Raw genomic sequence first — 25,644 nt, 5'->3', positions numbered from 1 at the left:
TCACTTGTAAATTATGCTCCTTTATAACTTTCTAGTCTTCCTAATTCCATAGCAAATAGTCTTTATATACTCATCACACCTGAATTTCATGAGTCAGTGCTTCGATAGATCAAGTGTGTGTGGTGAACCAGAACAAATGTAGCAGCTTCAAGTTATAACTTTCAAGGTCACTAATATATGAAATGAAAAACATTTTTGAATTTTCAGTCCTTGAATCAGTAAGAAATCTATATTTGTCATTGCTATTAACCTTCCATTTCCTTCTGAAGTAATAAATGTTTGTTTTAGACCCAAACCCCTTGAAAATCAAAGAGATAAAACACAGTTACTATTAGAATAGTGTCAGTTTCTGCACCTAGTCCTGCACCTCAAAGCTAGTGGAAAGTTTAGGATGTTTAATGAGAGCAACAGTTTATAAATAAATCTGTAATCAGCAGAAAATAATTATGTAGTGTTGGGTCATGAAAGAAAATGAAGCAACTTACATTGGAAGTATTTAATACTTCGTGTTTCTGATGATCATATAATGCAAACTAAACTGTGACCCTTCCTGATTGGAATGTCTGTGCATTAAAGTCATAACTGTTTTAGAAATTATGAATAAATGTCTATATATAGCACTTTGCTTTCACTACAATGAAGAAATAGGAAAGAATCCCATTATATGAAAAAGCTTATCGTCTTGGCCAATATTAATAAAAATGTATTTTATTTTAACTTCAGGGAAAAAAAGAACAACGTCAGAATTTTATAAATATATGCCAAAATGAGATACATCTTAACATGTTTTACACAAATTCTTACTCTTTAATAATAACGTAAAAGTGTGGTTTTCCTAAACAAGAAGTATTTGAAAGATTTATGTAAGCTTTTTCATTTCAGTTACATGTAAAATTTAACAGGTTTTAAACATAATCCATACATTCTATAAATACTTATGGCTAGCTTTAGCCTTGAACATGAACGATGACTCATCTTTCATAAGAATCACATCCATGTAAAGCTTTCAACAGTTATAATCCACATGACAGATACAGCTGTTGAAATCATTTTCTGTAAAATGAAAAAATGTTACCTGCCACTGTTAAATATTTTTATTTCAAGAGCAATACTTTGGGAAACAAATTTAGAAGGAAAATTAAAAATATTACCCTTCTTATTATTTTATCATACTAGTATATTAAATTGTTTTAATATGATATAGCATTCAGAACCCTAAATGCAGTTAGTCTGTAACATAGATTATAAAAAAAGGAACAATGAGAAAAAAATCAACCCAGAGATTAAAGAATAGAATATATCCACATTTAGTCTTTTTTGAAGCATGTCAGCATTATTTCAAGTAAGGAGAATCTTATGTGGTGAAGCAGCTGGGGCCTGGAGACCTGGCCACACAGGTGTCCACAGGAGGAGGAGCACAACAGAACTGTGACTAACCCAGAGGTATTATTCTGCTCCAGCACACAGTAGGGACAACAATTCCTTCCATAATGCCTTCATAATTTTCACTAGAGCGAATAGTGATTTGTTACCCCATGGTGACAGATGGTATAAGGGTGGTAAACAACAAGAACTCAATTTCAGCACCAAGAAATCATAGACTAATAGAATCACAAAATGGTTTGGGTTGGAAGGGACCTTAAACACACACAGTTCCAACCCCCTGACACAAGCAGGGACACCTTCCACTGGACCAGGTTGCTCCAAGCCCCTGTGTCCAACCTGGCCTTGAGCACTGCCAGGGATGGGGCAGCCACAGCTTCTCTGGGCACCCTGTGCCAATGTCTCAGCACCCTTACAGGAAAGAATTTTTGTCTTGAGATAGAGAGTGTAAGCAGTTCTGCACAATACTGCTTATAACGTCTGCTAAGTAGCAGAAAAACTAAGACCACATCAGTACGTGGTGATAGGTTCAGGAGGCTGTGATATCCATGGGAGTTATTAAAACACATAATAGGTTTTGAAGTCACTGTCTTTCCTGGGCACTCTGCTGTGCTAGGGTAAACATTCACAGTGAAAAGTGACCAAATTCTGAAAGTTAGAGTTTCAGGACACAAAGCATGTGAAGGTCCCACAGCAAGGTGTGATGATTGTCACACTCTGTACTGCAATCTTCTGAATGTTTCCATTTGACTGATAGTCATTTTTCATCCTAAAATATGAGTGCAGTGATGTTTTGCAGGGGAAGTGCCTAAAACTCACGCGGATATGAGATCCCTACATATTTTGTAAACTACTGACTAGGGATTTGGACTTTTCAGGTCTAGAAACCTTCTAACAGACTCTTGAGGCAAACTCAGTCTCCAAAAATATTGCATTTCTAACACATCCTGCTTACCTTAAGTGGAAGCAGATCCACTTAAGGTAGAAGAAAATCCGTTTAATATAATATTGTGCTTTTAAGCCAGTCCACTTTGTTATTTACCAATTTAATAAATTCTAAGTCATTGCCCGGTAAACTGAAAGCATTTAATGTGTGCATGTTAATGCACATGGATGTCAGGAAAATAATAATCTTGAACACATTTAAGTACAGGATGTATTAAAACCACCTTGCACAGGTAAGAGGATAAGAACACCAGACTTGTGAGGTCTTCCTCATTGGCATTTTCCAGTTATTTCTTGTATAACTTTTAAACAATGCAATATATCACAATAAATTAGGGGTGAGATTCATCCTTTAATTGCTGGCTGCTGTTAACTGGTGTCAAACTCACATACCATGTTTAATTTCCAGCTAATTGCTTATCTGTGAAAACTGTCACTACCTAACAGAAACAAGTTGGCACTGCAGAAAAGCTGAGTGAAGAAACGCTGTATAAATTAGGGTCGATGCAGTACCTGTTAGCATGATGTCAGATTGTAGTGCAACATATCTGGTAGATTTCTGCCTTCCAAACTTTTCAAATGAAGGGAAAACCTGAAGTTAAGTAGAACTGCTTTCATCTTCAGGGAGATAAATATTTGTTATAAGTCTTTTTCTCTAGGAAGCTAAAAAAGTAGTGAATCATCTTCATACATACAAGCCTAATACTGGCTGCATAAGTTATGGAAATTTCTTTTACTTAGGTTAAAATCATGTACCAAAATTTGTCCTATACTCCTGCTGCTTCATGACAACTTTCATGTAAATTTGTTGTGTGGAGACCTCATAGCAGCTTTCAGTATCTAGTGGTGGCCTACAGGGATGCTGGAGAAGGATTCTTCATTAGGGACTGTAGTGATAGGAGAAGGGGTAATGGCTTCAAACTTAAACAGGGAAAATTTAGGTTGGATGTAAGGAAGAAGTTCTTTACTAAGAGGGTGCTGAGGCACTGGAATGGGTTGCCCAAGGAAGTTGTGAATACTCCACCCCTGGCAGCGTTCAAGGCCAGGTTGGATGGACACTTGGGTTACATGGTCTAGTGTGAGGCGTCCCTGTCCATGGCAGGGGGTTGGAACTGGATGATCTTAAGGTCCTTTCCAACTGTTCTATGATTCTATGAAATTACTCATTGAAGTAAAAACATCGTGGCTCCAAAATATTTTTACAATGTTGCTTAAGCCTCCAAATAAAGGAAACATTTGCCTAAATACAATAGACATGACTTGACATGACTTGGCCACTAAAAAGAACTAGAAAGAACTGTGACTAGTCTGGGATCTCTTTTGTGTAACTAGTATATTTGTAGAAAAATGCAGAGCCTTGGGAAATTCTTGACAATTTCCTCCCCATCCACATGAAACGTGGTGTAACTAAAACACACTGCTGAGGCTCCCCAGTATCACTCGACAATAGAAAATAGTCATAATTATCTTTCAACATAATGCATTCTGATTACCTATGTGCAGCAATTATAGAAAATAACAGAGCTGTTAACATGCTATCACTGAGCCACAGAACTCATGTGAATAATTTATGTAGAATGAAGTAGAAAAAGTCCCTGTTTTAATTAAAGGTAAATTCTAGAACATCCTCAGAGTGTAACTCCAAGGATTAAAGAAAATACCTAGTGATTCCTTCTTTTAAATACATACAGAACTATGGCTTTTCCCCTTTTTTAGGGGCTACTGAACATGTGGTTCTTGCCTTTCTCTCTTTGAAGAAAATCATGCATATGGCTTTTTATACACCAGAAAGTATTTGTTTTGTTTTGTTTTGCTGGATTAAGTGTTTTTATTATTAAAAAATGACGCATAGGCTAGTTTGAAATAGATTCCAGATTTTATAGGAATTATTCGAATGCCTTACCAGCCTCCTTCATTTGAGAAAGCCATTGGACAAATTTATTTTCCTCTTGTGAGGGGCAAATTTATTATGCTAGAGATGCACTGGGTTTTTTGTCAATCACCTCTGTCTTAGAAGTTTAAGCTGTTTTCTCATTGTTGCAGATCCAGACCAATAAAAGCTTTAAAGATGACGGCCAAGTTGTTGAGGTGCTTGTCTGTAGGGTCTGGTGTTGAATAATCGTGACGTGTTCTCAAAGCTTTTATTATCTGAATCCAGGTGTATTCAGGTAGAGATTTTACAAGGCATTTCTGAAGAATACTGTTTTTAAGCCCCTGTCAACTCCATCTCTCAAGTACCATTACTGAAAAGGCAAAAAAGGTGCTTCATGTACTTCTGCCCTGTTTTAGCACTTCAGTACAGCCAGTCCACTAGCACTGTTTGTTCCTTGCTTACAATTCAGGGGCCTAGTCTTTCAAACTAAGTGTGAAGCCTGGATGAAAGCCCAAAGAAATGAAAATCCTTCCACTGATTTGAACAGTTTTTAGGTCATTTCAGAAGAGCTTGATATTCTTTTGATTTGAAAGAGGACTAGTGCTTCCAGCAGAGCATCATTATAGAAATTAAGTCCCAGGTTTACTAATGATCATAGGCTAGAGTTAAAATGATCAGATTTGCCAGAGTTTAGATAACTAGTGTGCTAAGAACAAGTAGCTCTTTCTTGCAAGTGACAGTGCAAGTGTAAATACGTTTTTCTAAATACTGTATCAGTGCTGAACAGCAAAAGCTTTGCCGTTCAAATACAAGTCTTACATCTGGCTGACCATTCCCCTTTCCTTTTAAATGCAATTTCATTGAGACTACAGCATTTTATAAGAACATACCATTTTAATTACCTTTTCCCTCAGGACATGATCACATTAAGTTTTTACTTTAGTTTCTTATTGTGATTTACTTAGTTGTACTAACAATTTAAACCTGTTAATATATTTTCTACTTAACAGTTTGTGCTCTAATACTTCAATACTGTAAAATATGCTTCTGGATAATTTATTTCAGACTTTATTCAGTGAAAAAATTTTCATTTCCTTCTTTCTTTCCTTTCTGAAATGCAGAGTAATGTAAAGGGAATTTCTACCTTTAAGCATTCAGAATCATTTGTCACATCCAAAGAAAAAATAAAATAATTTTTAAAACCCCCCTTGATTTTTTTTGGGGGGGGGAGGGGAGGGGTGAAGTAACATAATTCTCTGAGAATTTTAAATTCACATTTTGAAGTTTAGCTCACTATACTATAATAAATTGCATATTAGTGATATGATTTTATGTTATTAGTGATATTGATAGTGGTTACTGATATTTATGTAGTGGCACTGTAGGCACATGAGCTAAGCTTTGCTACTTTGAGAAAACAGTCCTTTTTTTTAACTTGCTTCTACCTTGTAGGTGAGCATGAACCACATAGTTTACCATATTTTTATTATCCCTTACAATATAGGTTTGTACAACTGACCTCTAAAATTAAGTCCTCTTAGCTAGATTAGTGAAATGACCACATAAGAAGTTTAAAAATATTTGAGTCTCTGTCTATTTTATTATTTAATTCATTGATTCAGGTCTTGTTACTAATAATGCAGACCCCTTAAGTCCTTTCCAACCCTAACTATTCTATGATTCTATGTTTTCAGTAACAACAGCAAAATTCATAGGACCTGACATAACTGGGTTCATCCTGCAGTAACTGCTAGTCTGAAGCAGACTCATTAGAGCTACAAAATCATTTCATCAAAATCACAACCAAAGGGTTGTCCATTATTGTCTCAGCATTGTATTTCTAAACATTGTGGGTGCTCCAGTGGTTAAAACCCACATTATAACTGACAATCTCTCTTTCGGGTTTTGTTGAGTGTCTTTAAATAGCAATGAGAAGAGGCAGATTATAAAGTTCAGTTATATGCAGATGCTTTCCAAAATGGCTTTTATGAAACAAGCCTTAGTGAAAGCTTATTAGTAGTGTAATGCTTCCTGTGCCTTGCAGAACTGTCTGTGAGTGAAAAGAAGAAAAAAAGGAATGTGCTCCTTGCAGGAAATGCATTAGAAACCCTTCACAGACAACAAAGCTTCCATCCTTATTTATTTTATACTTGACCTCATTCTTGTTTGCATTAAGGCTGTTAAACCTACTTTAGCCACCCACAAAAGGTTGCTAAATTAGGTGAAATCTGTGCATTTCCTCCCAGTTAAAAACCTCCTTAGACAGATATGTGGAATATGAAGCCTTCACATAAATGGGAATCAAGTTAATGAAAATGTTGCTATCGCTATCTTTCTTTTAAACTTCTTTCTTTTAACATACAGTTATTAAGTTGAGACCATTGGGTTTCACCCACTAGGAACTGATTTCAAGCCTATAACCTCCAGAAGATAGATTAGCTTTTTGAAAATTCATGAGTGAAACCTACTTCAAACAATCCTTCCTTCCACATACTTAAATGCAGTCAAAATACATTGCTTTCACAGAGTTGATAATAGCATTTGAAATTATAAGATGATTGCAGTCCCGCAGGAGGCAGCAAATAGTTGGTTAGTTGTATACTGTTTTTAAAGAGCAATCTTGGGAACGTCCAGCAACACAATTTTCTATCATTAGCCCTGTGGCTGCCTTGTGGAAAACCTCTGTTCCCACCTACACGTATCTAAGATTGCTACTAACATCCCAGTGGCATGCTCAAGTGCCAGATTCACACTGTTAGGTTTTTAGATCTTGAAACAACTGGTAGATGTTTCCTTTTCATTTTGTGCTTTCAGGGGAGTGCAGAAAGATGGCAAAACGTGTGGTCTGTAGGAGCAAGAACATCACACTAAGGACAAAAGTATCTGCTCATAATGCTCAGCAAGATGCCTGCCTGCATATACCACCTCCAAGGAAGTCTTCCTTTTCCCCACAGTTAGCATGTCTTAGGAATCCCATTTGACTGTGCAAAATGCTCCTTCACCCTCCCCATTTCTCTATTTTATTGGGTCCACAGGTCTCTGTGGTCCTAAAATGGCACAGCCCATGACTACAAGTGAATTTTAAGGCCCTTCTCTGCACACAGGTTTTCTTTTAAATAAGAAAAGCGATGTGCAAAAAAATTGTGCTGCTTATTTCTTCAAGTCTTCTTTTACCTGGTGATTTTTAATAATGAAGCTGTTTTCTGTTTCCAATAGCAAAATATGAGGTATTACCATGAAAAATATTTCATTGTGGAGTTGTATTGTTTCTTCAGGTTTTAAATGCAGTTTCTTAGAGTCCCTTTTTTACAATTTTATTTTAAGGAAACTGTAACTCACCCATGTTCCCTTTACTAATACTGTCCTTGTTCTCATTCTAAATTGCAGCATAGTGTCGGTGATTATATCCCCAGTCAGAGTCTTGTCAAACTCAAGTGTAAATAGACCATGAAGAAAAGAAAATGCATTGACCAGAACTTAAAATGTCAGCTTCACTTTGTGTGCAGATGGTGATGGATTTCTTTTGTAATACCATATTGCCAGTTCACTGTTGTGTAGTGGAAGGACTATTGTTTTGCATGCAGACGCTATTCTGTTGCATCCAAGGGTGTAGACAGGCCAGCCATTAAAACAATCTAAAACTTCAAGAACTTTTCATCATAGTACCTTCGATTTCCTTTATTGCTTTCTCTTTCCTCCTTAAAAAAGCCTGTAACTACGTTTGTATTTTCAACAAGTTGGGTCTGAAACATATGCATGGCATTGCAATTCACTACTAGAGGCTTTATTTCTCTCCTCCCAAGAGCCTGGGAGAATTTTTGTGTGATTGTGGATTAGTGTAAGATTTGGATACTTGGTTTCAAACCTCTGCATTGCCATGGATTTTTCAGATAATGATTGCAGTAGCATGAGGTGTTACCACGTGCAGCTGTAGGAAGTTACTGGGAATTTCGAGGGGCTGCAGGTTTGGACCTTTCATTTTAATTTGCTGAGCAGAAGCAAGATTTTTCAACCTTCATAAGATGCTGGAAAATAGCTTGTTATGTAGAGATAACAAGAACTGAAGGATGTTAGAGAACAGTGGAGTGTCGTAGTAATCTTGTTCTGGGACTTGCTGCCTCCAAAAGCTTTACATTTGGATTGAAAGGTTCTGTTTCTCTTCTCTTTCATATTTTGGAATTTGGTTAGCTTAGGATATAAATAAAGTTAACATCTAGAAAACAAGATCATAAGTTAAACTTAGTTATGCTAGCAAGTGCTCATATATACCCCACGTTTGTTCCCAGGTTTGCAACCATTAATGTTCTTGTCAGTATGAGATGGAAAGTCTGTAAATAATCCAGACTGACCCCTAAATAATATCTGTTCTTGCCATACTGGAAATCGTAACCAGATGAGCCAAGGTAATGGACAGAAAAAAGATGCCAGTTCGTAATCTCTCATTTCATGTTAAGAAATTTGTTTACAAAATCATTGGACCTTATACACTTGGTAATTCTTATCACCATCAAATTGATAAGGGAGCTTGTCATTCTGAAGTGAAATATTTTTCTATATGAATAAAGTTACTGCATTTGGTCATTACTATCCTACAGAGCTAGTAGGAATCTTTGAATAAACCAGATATTCTGTGCTTTAAGTTTTGCAATAACAACATTCTTCTTCCCCCTAAAGAACACTTTAAAAGTTTTTGATATGACAGTGCAGTCTTCTCTCTGCCTGAGAAAATATAAATCATCAAGAAAGAGAAAAATTGCCCCTGACATCCCAAATGACTTTTCATTTCAAATTCAGTAAGATAAATTTACTAACACCCCTTTAAAGCCTTTTTAATGCTTTTAGTGCTGATGTCCATGCAGGTGTTTCAGTTCAAGCTGAGACTGACAACTTTGCTTACATTATATACTATTGTGCACATATATTTGTGCTTATGTACCTTCTAACAACAGTTCTGTTGTAAAACTTGTTCTTTGTGTCCGAGACATAGCATTTCCTTAAAAAGAGGTAGTCTTTTCCTACTTTGACAATATTGTATACACTGATCATGGACCTTTCTGACTATGTCTGTTTCTATCAATGATTATTTTTATATCTATCTCCCTTTTTCTTACAGTTGATAAAGGAATTTTCAGCATTGCTAGTTTCATTTCCTTCTGTTCCTACATCTACACATGGTGTTGACATATTTCAGTTCCTCAAGCCCTTGCTTTCCTTCTGCAGCTTACCAGCCTCCTCTGAGTTTGTTACTACAATTATATATGTTGGCATTTCCAAGAGTTGCATCTATCCACCAAATCATAAGTTTTTTATGAAGGAATCTATTGAATAAAAGGGATTTTAGTTTTAGCTTCTTTTTTTTTTTCACTTTGAACTTTTTTTAGCCTCTAATGTCTTTGTGACACTTCTGGCTGGTTTTGCTAGCTGTCTGCTGATTTTCTTCCCTAACTCTTCAGATATTCTGTGCTATTAATGAAGAACATAAAAATGTTTAAACCCCCCCTTTCCTCATTTATTTGTTGGGGGGGTGGATCTTTCATTCCCACTCCCTTTCTAGGTCTGTTTCTTCCTAGTGATCTTTGCATCTCTTAGAGGCATCTCAGGCAGTGCTGCAGGGCTAGAGCAGGGCAGAAAACAGCATAGCTCATCTGTGAATTTAAGAGGCCTGAGAGCACAGGAAACATCCCTCCATTATCAGGGATCATTCATTCAGATGATGTTGATCATAAATAGGCATACTTACTGGACACAGCACTATCTGGGGATCTTCTAATGAACCTCAGGAAATTAAGACCATATTTTAGACAGAAGAAGAAAGTTCTGCATTCAGTTTTCTGCATATCTGGAGGAAAAGATCTGCCTTCAATATTCACCTCACCATATGTGTTATTAGTGCTCAGCTAAAATGGACATTTACAGGGAGAGAGAATTTGGTTCACTAAATATTTCATGTTATTCAAATGAACTGTCACTGTGATGGCTTTTGCAAAAAATCTCACACAAAGGGATGAATGCAATCTCTTAACTGTTAAGCCTATGCCTCGCACCTTAGATGTGTCAAATTGTGAAGTGAATTTCACTTAAAGTGATAAGGCTAAAGAAACAGAATGGTTCTTCAGACCAGTTGTGCATGCTGAATTTCTCCACTTAATGAGTTGTAGGTGGCTTAACTAGCTTAGGAATAATTTAGCCCCTCTTTAAAATTCTTTCAAAACTTGGAAATGTAAGGGTTTGAAGAAGAGATCAGAGGGAGAGTCAAGAAACTCTGCAATAAGCAATAGGCAAGAGCACTTTAGGATACCTATGAATTAGTACATTCATCCTTGAGGGAAATGCAAATTTTAACATAATTCATCAGCTCCTGTATTTGTTTTATTTTGTTTTATTTCTAATTCTCTCTTTGGAACTTAATTGGCAACTGGATTAGAAATGTCTAAAGATAGAAACAAATTTAATTTGTTAGTAGAGACTGTGTGCCCAAATGTTTGCACGTTTTTTCAGCTATATGAAAGCTCTAATAAACTATTTTGTCATCCCTTTTTGACCTTCGAGTCTAATGAATAGCATTATTCTCTGTTCTAAGCCTTCTTTTACTATTATTTTAATATACAGAAATCTAAAATAAGTACATTAAAGGGATTTAAGGTGAAAATATTTATAAACAAGGCTCTTGTCTGTGGACAGGGAATAAACATAAAATGAAATGTGTGGAAAAACAAAGCAAGCAAAATATTATATTTCAAATCTTCATTTTAGTTTTGTTTAGCATTATGTGTTAGCTTGTAATATCAGTTTTAAAACTGGCACTCCAATTGAAGTAAAGCAGTCGACTGATAATGTTGATTTTCCTTTGCCTGTTTTTTTCAAGGAAATTCCCTATTTGATTCACTATGAAAGCAGATTAAGCAGTTTTGGAATAGTAGAATTTAATGTTAAACCCCTGTGTGTAGTGATATAAATAAACACAGATATTAGCAACAATCCCACTTGGGATATTTTGGTGGGTTTTGTCCTTTTTGTGTTCTTTTGGGACTTTTCTGGTTGCATTTTCTTTTTCACAAGTAGTATAAATTGTATATCTTAGCAATGAGGACCAAATACTGATTCCTGATATATCATAAAAAAACAGAAAACGTATAAAAAAAAAAATGATAGTATAGAAATTTCAGATATAAACACATTTTAAGTATTTATGTTCTGAAGGAAATGGCTACCTTTTTTTTCTTTGGCTTATTTTAAAATAAATTTAAAGCTGAAGCCTGGCAATGGCACCTTTTCCAACTTAAGATTTATTAGGACACAAAAAAGGGTCTCCATGTTTTTGGTTTAGAACTGCAAATATGTGCCATATATAGACTTTTCAAAGCCAGTACTTTTTACATAAAAGTACTTCTGGGAAATAGGAAGCATTCAGAAGCCACAACAAGGATCAGAATGGGTCCAGAATGCCTAATTAACCACTTATGCATATGACGCTAGCTAGTTCAGCTTGGCAATACATATCTAAAGTGCAGGTGTTCAAATTATTTCACAGGCAGGTCAACCCTGATAGCAGGCAGTGACTTGTCAGAAGGTATGCAAGGGTGTTGGAAAATGCAGATGTGTGACCTATTTCCAGGTGAGCGATGAACACTTGCACATGAGCAGCACTGATGTGTGAAAGTTAGTGAGGTGGGAGGAACTGGAGAACTGAAGATATTCACGCAATCAGCATAATAATTGAAACACTTCAGAAACTTTGGTACAACAACTGAATGTGCTTCACTTGGAAAGTACCGGCTCCAACAAAGTACTTCAGAAGCTTTGAGAACAGACATCCGGTTAATGTTATGTGTTTGGGAGTATGATTCATCAAGCTTTTTAGGACATCAATTTGTACTGGATTTTGTTGTAAATACAATGAAATAAAAAAATTAAGGGAACGTTTTCACAGTGGCTCCATGACACTTCTGCTTGTTGGAAAGTTCAAGAAGAGAAGCTGTTAAGATCCTATGTTTCACTATTGTACTAATATTAAAAAAGAAAAAAAAAATGAGGACAGGCAGTACAAAAATGAGATATCATCCTACATTTGTTCAGACAACTAGAACGCATCTCATAACACTACCTAATCATCTGTAAAAGAAACTCTTCAAAACATTTTCTGCTGTGCCATTTAATCATCATTTTAGGGGTTTAAAAAGTTAATAAGGCCACACTTTTAATAAGCCAATAAAGCTGAAAAGTATCCACAACAACATGGACGTATATGGCCAAAGTATTATTGGCAGTTGGGATTTGACTAATGCTATGTTCAACATTGAGTGTAATCATTTGCATGGTAGCAAGGGAAATTAAATGACACAGTCCTTCCCAAGGGAGCTGAAGAAGAACCAGCCTAATTTAACACCACCTGGAGATTATCAGCTTTTCAAAATACAGATGTATGTTCACAGGTTGTGGAAATTCCCATATAGGCAATTTTCACTCCTGTTTAGTCAGGTTGCAATTAGGACAAATTGCCAAGTAACCATGCCCGAAAATAAAAACACTTCCCAATGGGGAGCACTCGTCCACTGTTCATCTCAAGGCCTAAGAGCCAGAGTGAGGTTCATCTGTGCCAATATCTCAGGTTTTGGGTAGTTAGTGTCAAGCATATGACACCATTAAAGGGCAGTCCACCCTTTCCTGAGCAGCAGAGATGAGATGAATCACTCACAAAAGAGCATTTTCCTTGGTGTCAATAATCATTCACACAGTTGTGATTAATGTTTGCAGAACTTTGCTCATGCAGAGATGTTTTATAAATAGCAAAATGTGTTTTTCCCACACTATACATGATAGTTGGATGTGAATAATGTTATATATATAGCCACTGACTTTTAGAACAGTGATCCAACTGCAGCAAAGGTCAATGACAAGTTAAAATCATGCTCAGTTTCTCATTGTCAACATAAAAATGAGCTGTAGCTTTCAGTTTGGCTCCCAAAGAACATTTCTTTTCCTCAGCAGAAAATCACATCTCCAGACTCAATAAATTGTTTTCCTTGTTGGTATTATCAGCTGAGTAGCACAGGATTGAGAGAAAATGCAGCAGTAGTGACTTGTCTGCTCTTGTAAAGGTGGTTTATGCAGGGAAAAAGAAGTGGGTTTTTATTTTTTACAAAAGAACCTTTATGTTGGGGACTTTACATTGCTACTGCATCAGAAAACATGCAGTGATGTAGGTCTTTGGCTATCCATCTAGCACTTTATCAAGTACTAAAAAAGACAGAAAATGAATAATCAAATGGCTCTAAATAGGCTACATTCCCAGCTGGATGTTGCTGAGCTGAGGATTTGGCCTACTACACATAAAAAACTCTGGAAAATATTTATTTATATAATCAATCAATCCATTTGTTGGGTCAGGACTTAAAAAACCCTCTCTGCCTAATAATAAAACTGCTGTGTCTAGACCAAGCTATTTGCTTGAGATTGTCTGTGAGTTTTGTTCTGTGTATCATTTCACAATAATGTCTTTCATTTCAAAGTTAACAGTGTCTCATGATTGCCTTATGATCTGGGCTGCATCTAATTTTAACCAGGATGGGTTTTGCTTTGTCCTCATTTTCTAATAATTAAGAACAACAGAAAATGTACCATGACATTGTTATTCAGCTGACAGTCATCTCTGCAGCCTTCCTGAAGGCTAGTCATTAAGACCAAAGGAATTTAGATTTTATTTTATTCATGATATTTTGTATAAGACATTAACTTCCCTCAGTCAAAAATGTAAAGAAATTGAAAAAACTTTGTTAAAATATCTAGATTCATTCAAATAGGGATTCTTAGTGACCACAGTAGGGATTTAACCTTTTAATTAAGCTTACATTATTGCAAGAAGCATGGTTTCGACTGCTGGTAATGTGTCTGCAAGAAATTTGTTATTGCTTCAGAGAGACCTTTACTAGTTTCTAAAGATTCAAACTTCCCCTTCGTTTTCCCCTGCTTTCTACAACTATAATAGCTACCAAAAAAAAACTCATCAAGAAGAAAAGAGCAAAATACTGTAAAATTCAGCACAAAGATAGGCAGACACAACCATGAGACAGATGTATCCAACAGAACAGTCAGGCAGTAGCTTTCAAAACCAATAGAGTTTGAGGTATTCAGGTTAAAAAATGTAGAATTTTGATTTTCTAGAAAATCAAATGGGCTAGTATTAAATTTCCATCTAAATCCCTGTCTGGTTCCCAGAGAGTCTTCTCTGCCATATAATATAAATTTGAATTTTTATGGCATTTTTCAGCTCCTAAGATGTTTTCAGACATTACTAACCCTGCCAGACATACATATAACATGACAGGAAACAAATGCCTGATCATTTGGACATGGAGTCTAGCTTATATTTGCAGATACTGGGAGCCCAGTTAACATATTTCAAAACTGAGTGCTAAGATCACTTGAAAATAAAAAAAAAATATGCCTATTCTTCCAATATGACTGCGGAAGGAGATCCCAAAATTGCAGTAGCCCCAACAGAGAATCATCCTCTCCATCCAACAGAGTAATTACTGGCTGATTTCCACATTGAAGTTCAAATGTGACAAATTCTTACGTGTCCAAATAAGAAAAGAGCAATTTTTAGGTGCCTGGTTCTAAAAGCAGTTCTACAGACAGTAGAAAACTGTGCATATACCCCTTTGTTTCCCGCAATTTTGCTAGTTACCTGCAGTTCTATTCACCATGACCCACTCATTGCCTTGGTTCGGGCTAAGCCCTATGGGACTTATCTAAGTCCCTATCTAAGAAAGGCTGTGCTTGGCTCTTCAGAAAATGCAGGTGTACAACTTCCATTAGTTTATTTTTAAATGGAATAAATGGAGATGTTGATGAGCCATTCCCACTTCATTTCAGGTAAGATATGGCCTAAGGAGTGATGGATTCACTCCCTCTGTAGACTCAGGGTGTAAGCCCAAGAGATTTTCCCACTACTTTAAACTCAGTGTACCTGCAGGTAGTACACTTTAATGGGATATTCTCTTCCTGCCCAGCTCCTAGCCTGGGAGTTGTTTTACTTTGATATGTTGCCATAAGATCAAAGACCTGAAGGAGCTTCCCCTAGAACCATAAACTCCTTGGTTCAGAATTAGGCTGATTGTGGACAAGGTGAAAAGGAGGAAATATTGATTTTGATGATAGCCTCAGTAAAGCAATTCATATAACAGCTTGATGCTTCTCCATATTCAGTTTATAACAGCTACTCTGTCTGCTTGTGCCATAACCAGGGCTTTATTAAAGTATCTGAAAACACAGATTATTTTGCTACAATTATGCTGTACAGAAAGGCTGTAGAAAGATTAAGACCCAAAGGTCCAAAGCTGCTTTTTCGGTAAGTGCCGTGCTTTAGAAATGTTGAGCTCCACTCTCAACAGATGTCAAGCATGTGCAAATTCACCTGACACAAATGTGTTTCACTGACCTGTTCTACACCTAGCTGTGCTAAATTCATCATGTTGTTGTTAAAACATTATAGTTTTTGAAAGGGGAGACTGATAAAGCCAGCAGATATTTGAGACTTGAAATAACTTTTTCACCACCAACAGTAATTGGTTTGGTACCAAAAGAATGTTATCTTCAGAGCTAATGGTCTGGGTTCTTCAGCGTGACAACAGCAAGATTATTTTTCAGATTTATGCACACAAAACATTTGTATTTTCATTTAAGATGAGCCATTTTTCCACAAATGCTGGAAAATTCAATACTTATCTCTATACCTTCTTCACAGTAAAAGAAGCAGAAATGCTATTAAAGTTTATGAGGCTTTTTTATACTTGTATATGTTGTGTTCAAAGAACAGTTATGGGATGGCAGGGTTATAAAGTTAACCACTCCGATTTAGGAAATGCAAGAATTAAAACGGTCTAAGCAATTTTATTGCAGGCCCTCTGTAGCCATATATTATAATGTAGTATAATATAACTCAAATATATTTGTAATTACAGTTATTTTTGTTTTCATAGGCCCTCTGTTTCTTTCAGTCACACGGAGTGGTATTTCATATGGCATTTTACATTCAGCATATGTCTGCATGCATTATTTAATGCATGCAGTCCAAACTGTACTGCATTTGCAGAATTATTCATTTTTTGATTTTACTGTTATACTGAGCCTGATGACAATATCCAATCATACCATTAAAATTAATGAATTTATTTTCACAATAATTTTCCTTCATGTGATTAGAACTTTTATTAATTTAACAAAAGAATTAAGGTCAAATGTATCAACAAGTTTCCGTGTCCAGTTTGCAATATCAAGAATGAACTTCATCTCGTTCAAAATGCTTAAATCCTAAACTGTCTTCAGTTAAAGCTAGAAAAAAAAAAAAGAGAGAGAAAAACTGCCATGAGTGAGCAGTTCTTTGATATATATATATATATAAAAATATATATATTATATAAATAACAATTATATTGTGATATTCCAGTTATTAGCAAGGGAACCTGGTTGACCTGCTTATACCAGAAGTTTTGGGTTTAGGTGTCCAATGTCAGCTGATGCCATTTCCACCTTAGGCTGACTTCTTGGAGGCCACAGGATTCCATTGCATTTTTAATGCACAAAGCACAGCTCCCTCTGATTTCAGCCGAAGCTGCTGATGCTCAGCACTTCTGAAAAACCTGACCATTTGTGTCCACCAAGGCCATACAAAGTGAGGAATATCTCAGTTCTACACCTGTGGAAAGTAAGGTTTTGTGAAATGCATAGCGTTGCGTGGGACATCTGTGGCAAAAGCAAGAGCAGAAGGTTATCTGCAATAGCATTCATCAGTCTTAGCCTGAGGGCATCCTTTTGCCTCATGTAGCCTTTGTCCAGAATTGTCCAATTTCTGTAAGAAATGATACTGGAATCCTACAGACACACAATTCCTGTGTCCTTCAATGCACAATTAATTCCCAAAGAGCTGCCCTGCCTGCACAGTGAATGTGATGGGGTTCATCAGGAAATCATCCTTCCTTGACTGCTGGGCACTTTACTAAGAAGATTTACCTTTCAAAATATGAAATGAGTCCTAATTTAAGATATAGAGAGTTTATTTTCCCTCATTTCATTTAGATGTGGGATTGCAGGAAAAGCAAGGGTGTCAATGGGAACACTCATGGGAAAGAGGGCTGTGTGACCTCTGGGTAACACCACTTATCGCTGGTTTAAAGACAAATGCTTTTCCCAGCAGTTTCACAAGTATTTTTGAGCACCAGAGCTTGCAGATGCTGAAGTTCTTTGCCTTTTCTGTTTTTACCACCTGAGCTTTGGTCTCTATCTACATTTGCTCTGATTCCTGCTTTGATGATTTTTCTATTCCTTCTCTTTCCTTCTTTTCCTTCTTTTCCTTCTCCTTCTCTTTCCCGGAGAAATCTCAGACTTCCTTGCATTTGCCATTACACATTAGAGATCCCTTGGCTTACTTTAGCACTGGCAGGAAAAGATCCGTGTATTGGATTATGTATGTATCCAAGAAAGGAGAGAACGCGGGGGAACATTTTAATCTTTTTCTTATTGGTAATGTCTCAAGGAATTACTCCGCTGAGTAGGTGCTAATGCACCTATTTTTGAAGGCTGGGAGCTCCATAAGGGCATAATTCAGCTTCAGACACACCTGTAAAACAACTCTAATCTTGATCAGTGAAGGATAAGTACAAGTAAAGGAGCAGGATGGAAGACCAGGACTGCACAGAGGGGTTACTTGGACATACGGTGAACTCATGGGCATTGTGGAAAAGATCAGCTCTAGAGACTATCCTTCTCCAGGGATTCACTTCAGTGGGACCTTTTTGGGAAGCATAATTAACACTGGAATTAGCACAGTCTCACAGCGTCCCTTCAGTCTGTGGGCTCTACACATCGACCATGGCAGGGCGCTAACACTGCCTGGTGTCCCAAGCTAGGATTACAAAAATGGGCAGGCTTCAGGGTACAAAAAGCCCACAACTGCATCTACTCTAGCGCCATGAGGGCTATGAGTTAGGGGACAATTTTGGTTGTCCTCTGGAATAACTCAGGTGCTATCCTATTCACTGATTCTCAGAAGGGCAATGGTAAATGTAATGATAATACAAAGTTATAGCTTTAAATAAGTAGTTAGATGCAAAACTGATGAATACAAATCACTTGCATTTTTTGTTTGTTGTAGTTAGATAACTGCAAAGAAGTCATAAGTCCTATGAACTAGGAAGAGGGGTCCTACATTTCATATAAACTTAATGAAATAGGGCATCCAAGACTGAAGACTGGGAAGATGGTTTCAGATGCAAAACACAACTGGCCTGCTGTGCCGTATGGTGATCAAACCTGCACTAAATCAAAGTCTGTATTTTAGGTACAGATAACAGTGGTTTGTGTTTGTTTCTCTGTATCATCTGTTTCAGACAACAATAATATATTATTTATTCATTGCATTACATGATTACTTTTTAATCTTCTGATACAAAACCAGGGTGTTTGTTTTGCCGTGCTGCTTTCCCACTACAGGCTTATTGGCAGGGAATCTGAGACACGGCAATTGGCATTTGCCAGCTCTGTCTCTCCAAATGCTCAGTAGTAACCTCAGCACAGCCACCCCGTGCCAGAATCTGTTTTCACTCCTTGAGGCAAGGGGTGGAAAAGGAGAATTTGTGAGGCTCAGTGCTTCCATGCCGAAGGACGGCGGCAGCAGGATTGGAGGGATCAGGGAACGGGAGTGATAGAGACTTGGGGCATCAAGGGCTTCAGAGGGAAAGGAGGTGTGAAGATAGGAGCTAATGGGGCATGAAGACTTCTATAGTTTTTGTGGAAACATGGAAATAGCAGAAAAAAACCCCAAACAACCTATTTTGAATGGATATGTTGAAAACTATAAAGAAGAGTTTGCAGGTGATGTTATTGCAGGAGAAGGAGGTAGAAAGGTGGCCGCAGCCTGATGTTTATAAATTGTATGGTTTCACCCCCGTCTTTCCTTTGCTCCTCTTAGGTAAACAATCAGTATTAGCTGGACTTGGGGTATTTTTTGAAGGTACTGATATTTACAGTCTGCAGCCACATTCACCATTTAATACAAGCAAAGACACCCTCTTAGAGTGTCTTTTTTTATACTGGTACTTGGAGTTGAAAATCTATTTTAAATTGTTGGATAGCAAGCAGCAACCTCCAGAGGGCTAAACCAATGCTGTTAACAGGTCCAAAATGTGATGCAGCATATGGAGCTGAATACCTCCTGGTACAGATTTGCATGCAGGCGGTTTTAATTAGGATTTAGAATTCCTTGTGGAATGCAGCATTCTGGGCTAGTCTCAATCTTGTCAATACATAATGTTTTTGTTCATGCTAAAGCCTGCAGAAACCAATAGATTCCTACTTGTTTGTAATTTCTGATGCTTGCATGAACTGTTAAAAGTTTTCTCTAGCTGCCAGCTTTGCATATGATCATTACCTGTTTATATGTTAATAACCTGTTAATGTAAAAGATTCCCATCTTTTGTTAATAACATGGTACCAGGTCAGTTAGAAGCAAAAATCATTTGAAGTTTTGTGACATTGCATAGCTACTTCTTTTCTTCCTGCAACACTACGTAGCTCAGTGAGAAAATGCTTTAACTCGATGGTTTTTGTGCCATCTTGTGAGCGAAAGGTGTAATTACGTTCAGCTAATACAAGGGAGAGGTACTTTGGCTAATGTCTATTTCACCATTTCATCGTGAAAAGTAAATTATTTAGGGTTTCCAAAACCAGATGAGGATAATAATGTAAAACATATTTGTTCCAATGTATTGCACTAGCATTTCTTTTTCAATAGACATACCTGTGAGCAAAAACTGTCTGATTTCGGTAAAATGAGAGAAGAAATCACAGCTTTGCCCTTTTATTTTTGCCTTCCGAAAAAAAGGAACTTGTTGTTTGGAATGGAAAAGCTATACAAATTCTCAGTATTCAGCACTGATACTGTTCCTTCTGCGAAACAATTTGGTTCTTACAGGATACCTCTTGTTTCCTAAAAGTCACTGCATGTTTCTCAGAGATAGCACAATATAAATTACACAAAGCACTGCTAGTTGTTACAGTGACACAAAGAAAAGCCTAATTCTTGACCTTAGAAAGTCTGCTGTCTCCTGGAACATTTTTTTGGGGAAAAAAAAATTACAAAGACAGGAACTAACCTACAACCTTACATTTAAATAATAGTAATTATTATTACTGTTAAAGTCAGTGTAGTTGCACTACAGGATGACAAGAGCAGGCTGAAAAGCCTCCCAAAGTTCTGCCACTGCTTAATTAAGTGATTTTCTCTGTGACCTTGAGCAAGTTGTTGTATTTCTATGCCTAATTTTAGCCACCTTTAGATGATGCGCATAGTTTTTTTCAACAGGATGTTATCAGACTTGACTGCCACTTGTAAAGCTCTTTGGGCTTCTTGGATGAAAGGTAGTGCTGTGATATAGTGACAAGCTTGTTAGAAATCTACTTGATAAGCAAAAGAGCAAGTCATTCACAATAAGTATAATTATTCAATGATTTAAGCTTCCTAATCTACTTCCACAGTCTTGGCAAGCAGATTGTGATTTCTTCCATTTTATATAATGAGAAGAGGGGTGGTTTTTTTTTCTTCTGTTTTTACTCTATGGATTGATTGCAAATATTCAGAATTCAAGCTGTGTTGCTCATTTGCAATCAGTTGGATGAGTAACATTATTTCTACTCATGTTTGGATGAATGCCCAATGACTTGTGTGTGCAAATTGTAAAGTTTGTTTTCTCAAGATACTCATCTGTATGACATTGAAATTTGCTGCCGTTGGAGAGCAGCACCAGTAAAATTGAACACATTGAAGACCACTGAAAATACTGAGCATAAAAATAAGGCAAGAGGACACTAACATTTTTAATGAAACTTTGCAGATTAAACTTTTGTCCAAGTCTATTATGGTTTTAGTTTTTGCCTGTTGGTAATACTGTGAACAAACCCAGTGTATTGAATTCTAGACCTAACATTGTGCAAAAGAGGGATGATGTTAAACCTGTTCAGAGGCAGCACCCATGTCAAGGTCGGAGCAGATGACTAGCAGTGGGGTTGATCGGCATGGGAGTTGCAAAGCACCTCAAATCCTGCATCAAGGGAAAAGGCCATAAAGGACATTGGAGGACCATAAAGCAGACATTATTTGAGACTTGAAATGCTGATGTGTAACAACTAAGTATTGCTTTTGTTTCCTTTGAGAAACATGCTATGCTAGCCGGAGTATTTTCAACAGTCTGGCTTTGAAGAGACACTGGGAGCAGGATCCACTCATGAACAGGTTACCATAGTATGGGGTGGTACCTTTTTTCCCCGCCATTGATATCTATCACCTCTACCTACTATAAAGCTTGAACTGAGTAGAAAGCAACATCACTTTTTTGCCTCTGTGTCTTTTGCACGTCAGGGTGTCTTCTTGTAGGTTAAGATCCTCTTTAGGACCAGAATTCGCTGGCTGCTCTTATTTCAGAGGTTGTTGTAGAGCCTTGTGACTTCTTTAATACACTTTCTTCTACCATTTTGCAGCAGTCCTATTGAAAGCAGAAGAGTAATGTGTGATGTATTGCAGTGTGGTCTAGCCAAAAATCCACTTAAACAACAGCAATATGTGCTTTTGAATGGCAATTCTAGCAGGACCACATTCAGCAGCTTAGGACACAGGTCAGCTTGAGCTGATCTAAAATGAAATGCTCTGTTTGCGTTTTCTGCAAAGCAAACCGATGGTAACAGCAAAGAAATACTGAGGATTTTTACAAAAAATATTTCTTTTTGGCTCAAAATCAAATGACAAATGCCCAACTATCCTAATTCACTGACAATCTGTCAAAGGCAAGTTGTAAGAACATCCATATTTCCATACAGGCACAGCAGTCTGGCTATTGTCACTTGCATTGTAAATTCTTTGTAGAGATTTAAGGCTTTTGAGCATTACCTTGTAATTGATTCATATTGTCAGTCCTGTTGATCTGACACCTCTTTGGCAAACACAGCCTTAGAAACGCTATTTAAACAGTATGATGCAAGGAGCAGTGATGCTGCAATGATCTCACTTTGTAGGGAGAATGATCTCTTACAAAAAGGCACGTTCATATTAAAAATTCACAGCAGCACACTCCACTCCCCCATTATAGGTAATTACAGAGGATTTTAAATATCTGATGCTAGTTGGCAGCGTACAATACCCTGTCAGCAGCAGGCACTGATTTGTAATTTAATTATCATAAGACATCCACCTGTTCTTTTGTCAAATGAAGAAGAGCATTTCCGTGCAATCATGCTTTTCCCTCCTGAAATTTGAATTAACCCTTAGAGAAAACTCTGGTTTCTAGGGAATGGGGTAATTTCAAAGACACTTCCAGGACTCCATCAGGCCAGAGCAATGGAAACAAATGAGGCATTTCTGCAGGAGAGTCTTGATTCTGGTTTGGTGTTTTCAGTCTTACCATTAGTTTTCTACTGTGTCAAGCTGTTTTGGTTCACAGCTGAGAGCATTTCAGTGAAGAGATGCTGTGGGAGGAAAGATGCATGAAAATCAATGGGTTTGGTGCTAAGAACATGAGGCAAACACATAACAGGATTGACCCAGAAATTCTCTAGGCTCATACTTTGTGAAGAACAAGAAGGCTGGGCTTGGGATAGGAGGGGGGCAAAGGCAAACAGAAAAGTAGAAATCTGTTCTGTGAACTTCCCAGTTTATGGCACATGAACATGGATATTATTGAATTTGTCATGGGAATGTGCAGTTATTGGATGAAGTGATCGATTTCAATTTTATAATTAAATATAGCATAGGTTTTCATGGGAAAGTCTACCAGTGGTGATCCATGTGAGTGTTCTGCTTTTTGGGAGAAAATGACTCAGGATGAGTCAATTTCCTCTGGGCTTTGGGTCTCATGCAACAGCAATATTGCAGTGCCTTGATAGGGAAAGGACTTACTGATGGTCCAAAAGATATTCTCTCTTCAACACCACCTTAGACGGCTTCTTGTGCTGTAAAGCTGCATGAATGGTCTGGACAGAATAGTGTAAATATATATATATATGGTATATATTGATTGTCAGAGGCCAGGAGCACCTCTCTTATGAAGACAGACTGAGGTTTTGGAGTTGTTCAGCCTGGAGAAGAGAAGGCCCTGGGGAGACCTTAGAACAGCTTCCAGTGCCTAAAGGGCACTTGTCTCCCAAGCAACAAGTGATAGGATGAGAAGAAATGGCCTCAGCATGCACCAGGGGAGGTTAAGATTGGATATTAGGATAAATTTCTTCACTGAAAGGGTTGTCAAGGGTTGTACAAGCTGTCCAGGGAAGTGGTAGAGTGACTGCTCCTGGAGATATTCAAAAGTCTTGTAGAAGTGGCACTTGGGGACATGGTTTAGTGGGGGACTTGGCAGTGCCGGCTTAACAGTTGGACTTGATCTTAAAATTCTTTTCCAACTTAAATGATTCTATGACAAACCTTTTTATGGTTTTTGTTACTTCCGTCTTGTCTCTTTAAAAAAGCTGTTGTTGGACATTTCATTTTACCAGTTCCCCGGAGATGAGATGACTCTGCTAGTCTGTGGTTATTTTTCCTAACCATGTTTTAGCAAATGACCCACTTTAAGAGGGTGTCTCTGAGTGGTCATCTCTCTTTTTTGAAAGAGTCCTCACTGGCTTCAAAAAATAATTGATTGCTTGGGGCTTAAATGATCCAAGCCTTAAATGTGACATTGGTTGGAGTACCATCTATTAGGCTGATGGCTTCTTGCCCAAACATTATTTGTCTGCTGCCAGTCATTTTATATATTCATTAATTATCTGAAAAGTGAGTGCGTGAAGGGTTGCAGGCATATCCGAGAAGAGAATAAATCATGTCATATGGGTATTCTGAAAATAACTGGCAACTGCTGAAACATTTCCATACATGAGAGTGAAGGCAGGAATAAATAGGGATGATTTACTTTGGAACAGTGAGTATGGGGCTGGAGCACCTCCCCTGTGAGGACAAGATGAGAAAGTTGGAGCTGTTCAGCCTGGAGAAGAGAAGGCTGCATGGAGACCACATAGCAGCCTTCCAGTATCTGAAGGGGGGCTACAGGGGTGCTGGGGATGGAGTATTCGTTAGGGACTGTAGCAACAGGACAAGGGGTGATGGGTTTAAACCAAAAAAGGGGAAGTTCAGGTTAGATACAAGGAAGAAGTTCTTCCCTGTGAGGGTGGTGAGGCACTGGAACAAGTTGCACAAAGAAGTTGTAAATGCTCCATCCCTGGCAGTGCTCAAGGCCAGGCTGAACAGAGCCTTGGGTGAGATGGTTTAGTGTGAGGTGTCCCTGCCTATGGCAGGGGGGCTGGAACCGGATGATCTTAAGGTCCTTTCCAACTCAAACCATTTTGTGATTCTATGATTAAACAAAGTAATATCCCAGAACTGAGTGATCAAAGTGAAATGTAGAGATCTGCTTCACAATGTCCTTGTGAGCATACCTGAACATAAGACTTCTTGTTTTTCTTGTATAGCCATCCTAATAAGTCTTAGTCTTTGATTTTGTCTTTTCTTCAGTCTTTGATTTTCCTCATTGCAATATTTTAGCACATACCTGTCAGCTGAAAATAGCATTTACAATAAAACTATCTCTCCCACTCATTGCTAAAGACCAGTATCTCCTCCCAGTTTACACTCTGCTCTCATCCTCCTGCTCTCTCCTGTAACATCTCAACATGTCCCACAAATGGGCTAGGTCATGGGAATTTGCTTGATAGTCTTCTTCAGAACAGCAGTGTCTACGTGCATTGGGTGTAAAAAGCAAGACTTTAGCAATGGGTGGTTGCAGTCACCTCTATAAGGAGAGGTCAGCACTGCCCCTACCAGACACAGCTGATTCTGGTTCGCTTTAACAGCCCTACTACAAGACACAGCTGGGCCCATCAGCCACGTGGCTGGTGCCATTTATAAAAAGGATTCGAGCTGAAGGACAGATTTGGCAATTTCATTTAGTTTTTAGGGTTATTTTCTTTGTTGTCACAAAGTTTGTTTTGGATCTTGGACAGGCTTCTTGCTTCCTCTTTGTCATGGTGCATCTTCATGGAGCACAGAGCTATAACACCTCAAATGCTGATTAGTGTTCAGGGTATGGAGGAAAGTTTACTGAAGAGTAATTTTCTGCTTGAGTGTGGCTCTGTGGAAGTGCATGTGAGCTCTCCAGCATCAGAATGTATGGTGGTAAGTGGAAAATTACTCAAATACTTTGTGCAGAAAGGCTGTAGAAGTTCAGTTATTAATGTTGGGGGTGTGAAATATGAGCTGACACTACAACTCAGCTGATAAAAATGTCTTCACTGTCAATCCTTTCCACTATGTTGTTTCAGATGTCTATTTGGTGGGAGTTTTGTGTATCAATATGATATACCATGTTTATCGCTGATGAAATGTTAAGAATGAGGTATACTTTCCAGAACAG

At 37.6% G+C, this 25,644-nt stretch overlaps 1 protein-coding gene across 5 annotated transcripts in view; it reads left to right on the top strand.

Moving 5' to 3' along the window:
* DLG2 (discs large MAGUK scaffold protein 2) overlaps window positions 1-25,644 on the top strand; it is a 1,029,196-nt gene that overhangs the window by 448,420 nt on the left and 555,132 nt on the right. The window contains exon 1 of one of the 5 annotated variants that reach the window (XM_065678820.1): window positions 25,182-25,406. The exons of the other annotated variants lie outside the window; for them this stretch is intronic. Coding sequence (XP_065534892.1) covers window positions 25,269-25,406 — 138 coding nt within the window. The 5' untranslated portion in view covers window positions 25,182-25,268. Of the gene's footprint in view, window positions 1-25,181; window positions 25,407-25,644 lie in introns of those variants that run through there. 5 annotated transcript variants of the gene reach the window in all.

The sequence above is a fragment of the Lathamus discolor genome, chromosome 4 (genome assembly GCF_037157495.1).
Source record: "Lathamus discolor isolate bLatDis1 chromosome 4, bLatDis1.hap1, whole genome shotgun sequence".
NCBI lineage: Eukaryota > Metazoa > Chordata > Aves > Psittaciformes > Psittacidae > Lathamus > Lathamus discolor.
This window is presented reverse-complemented; position numbering and strand designations above follow the sequence as displayed.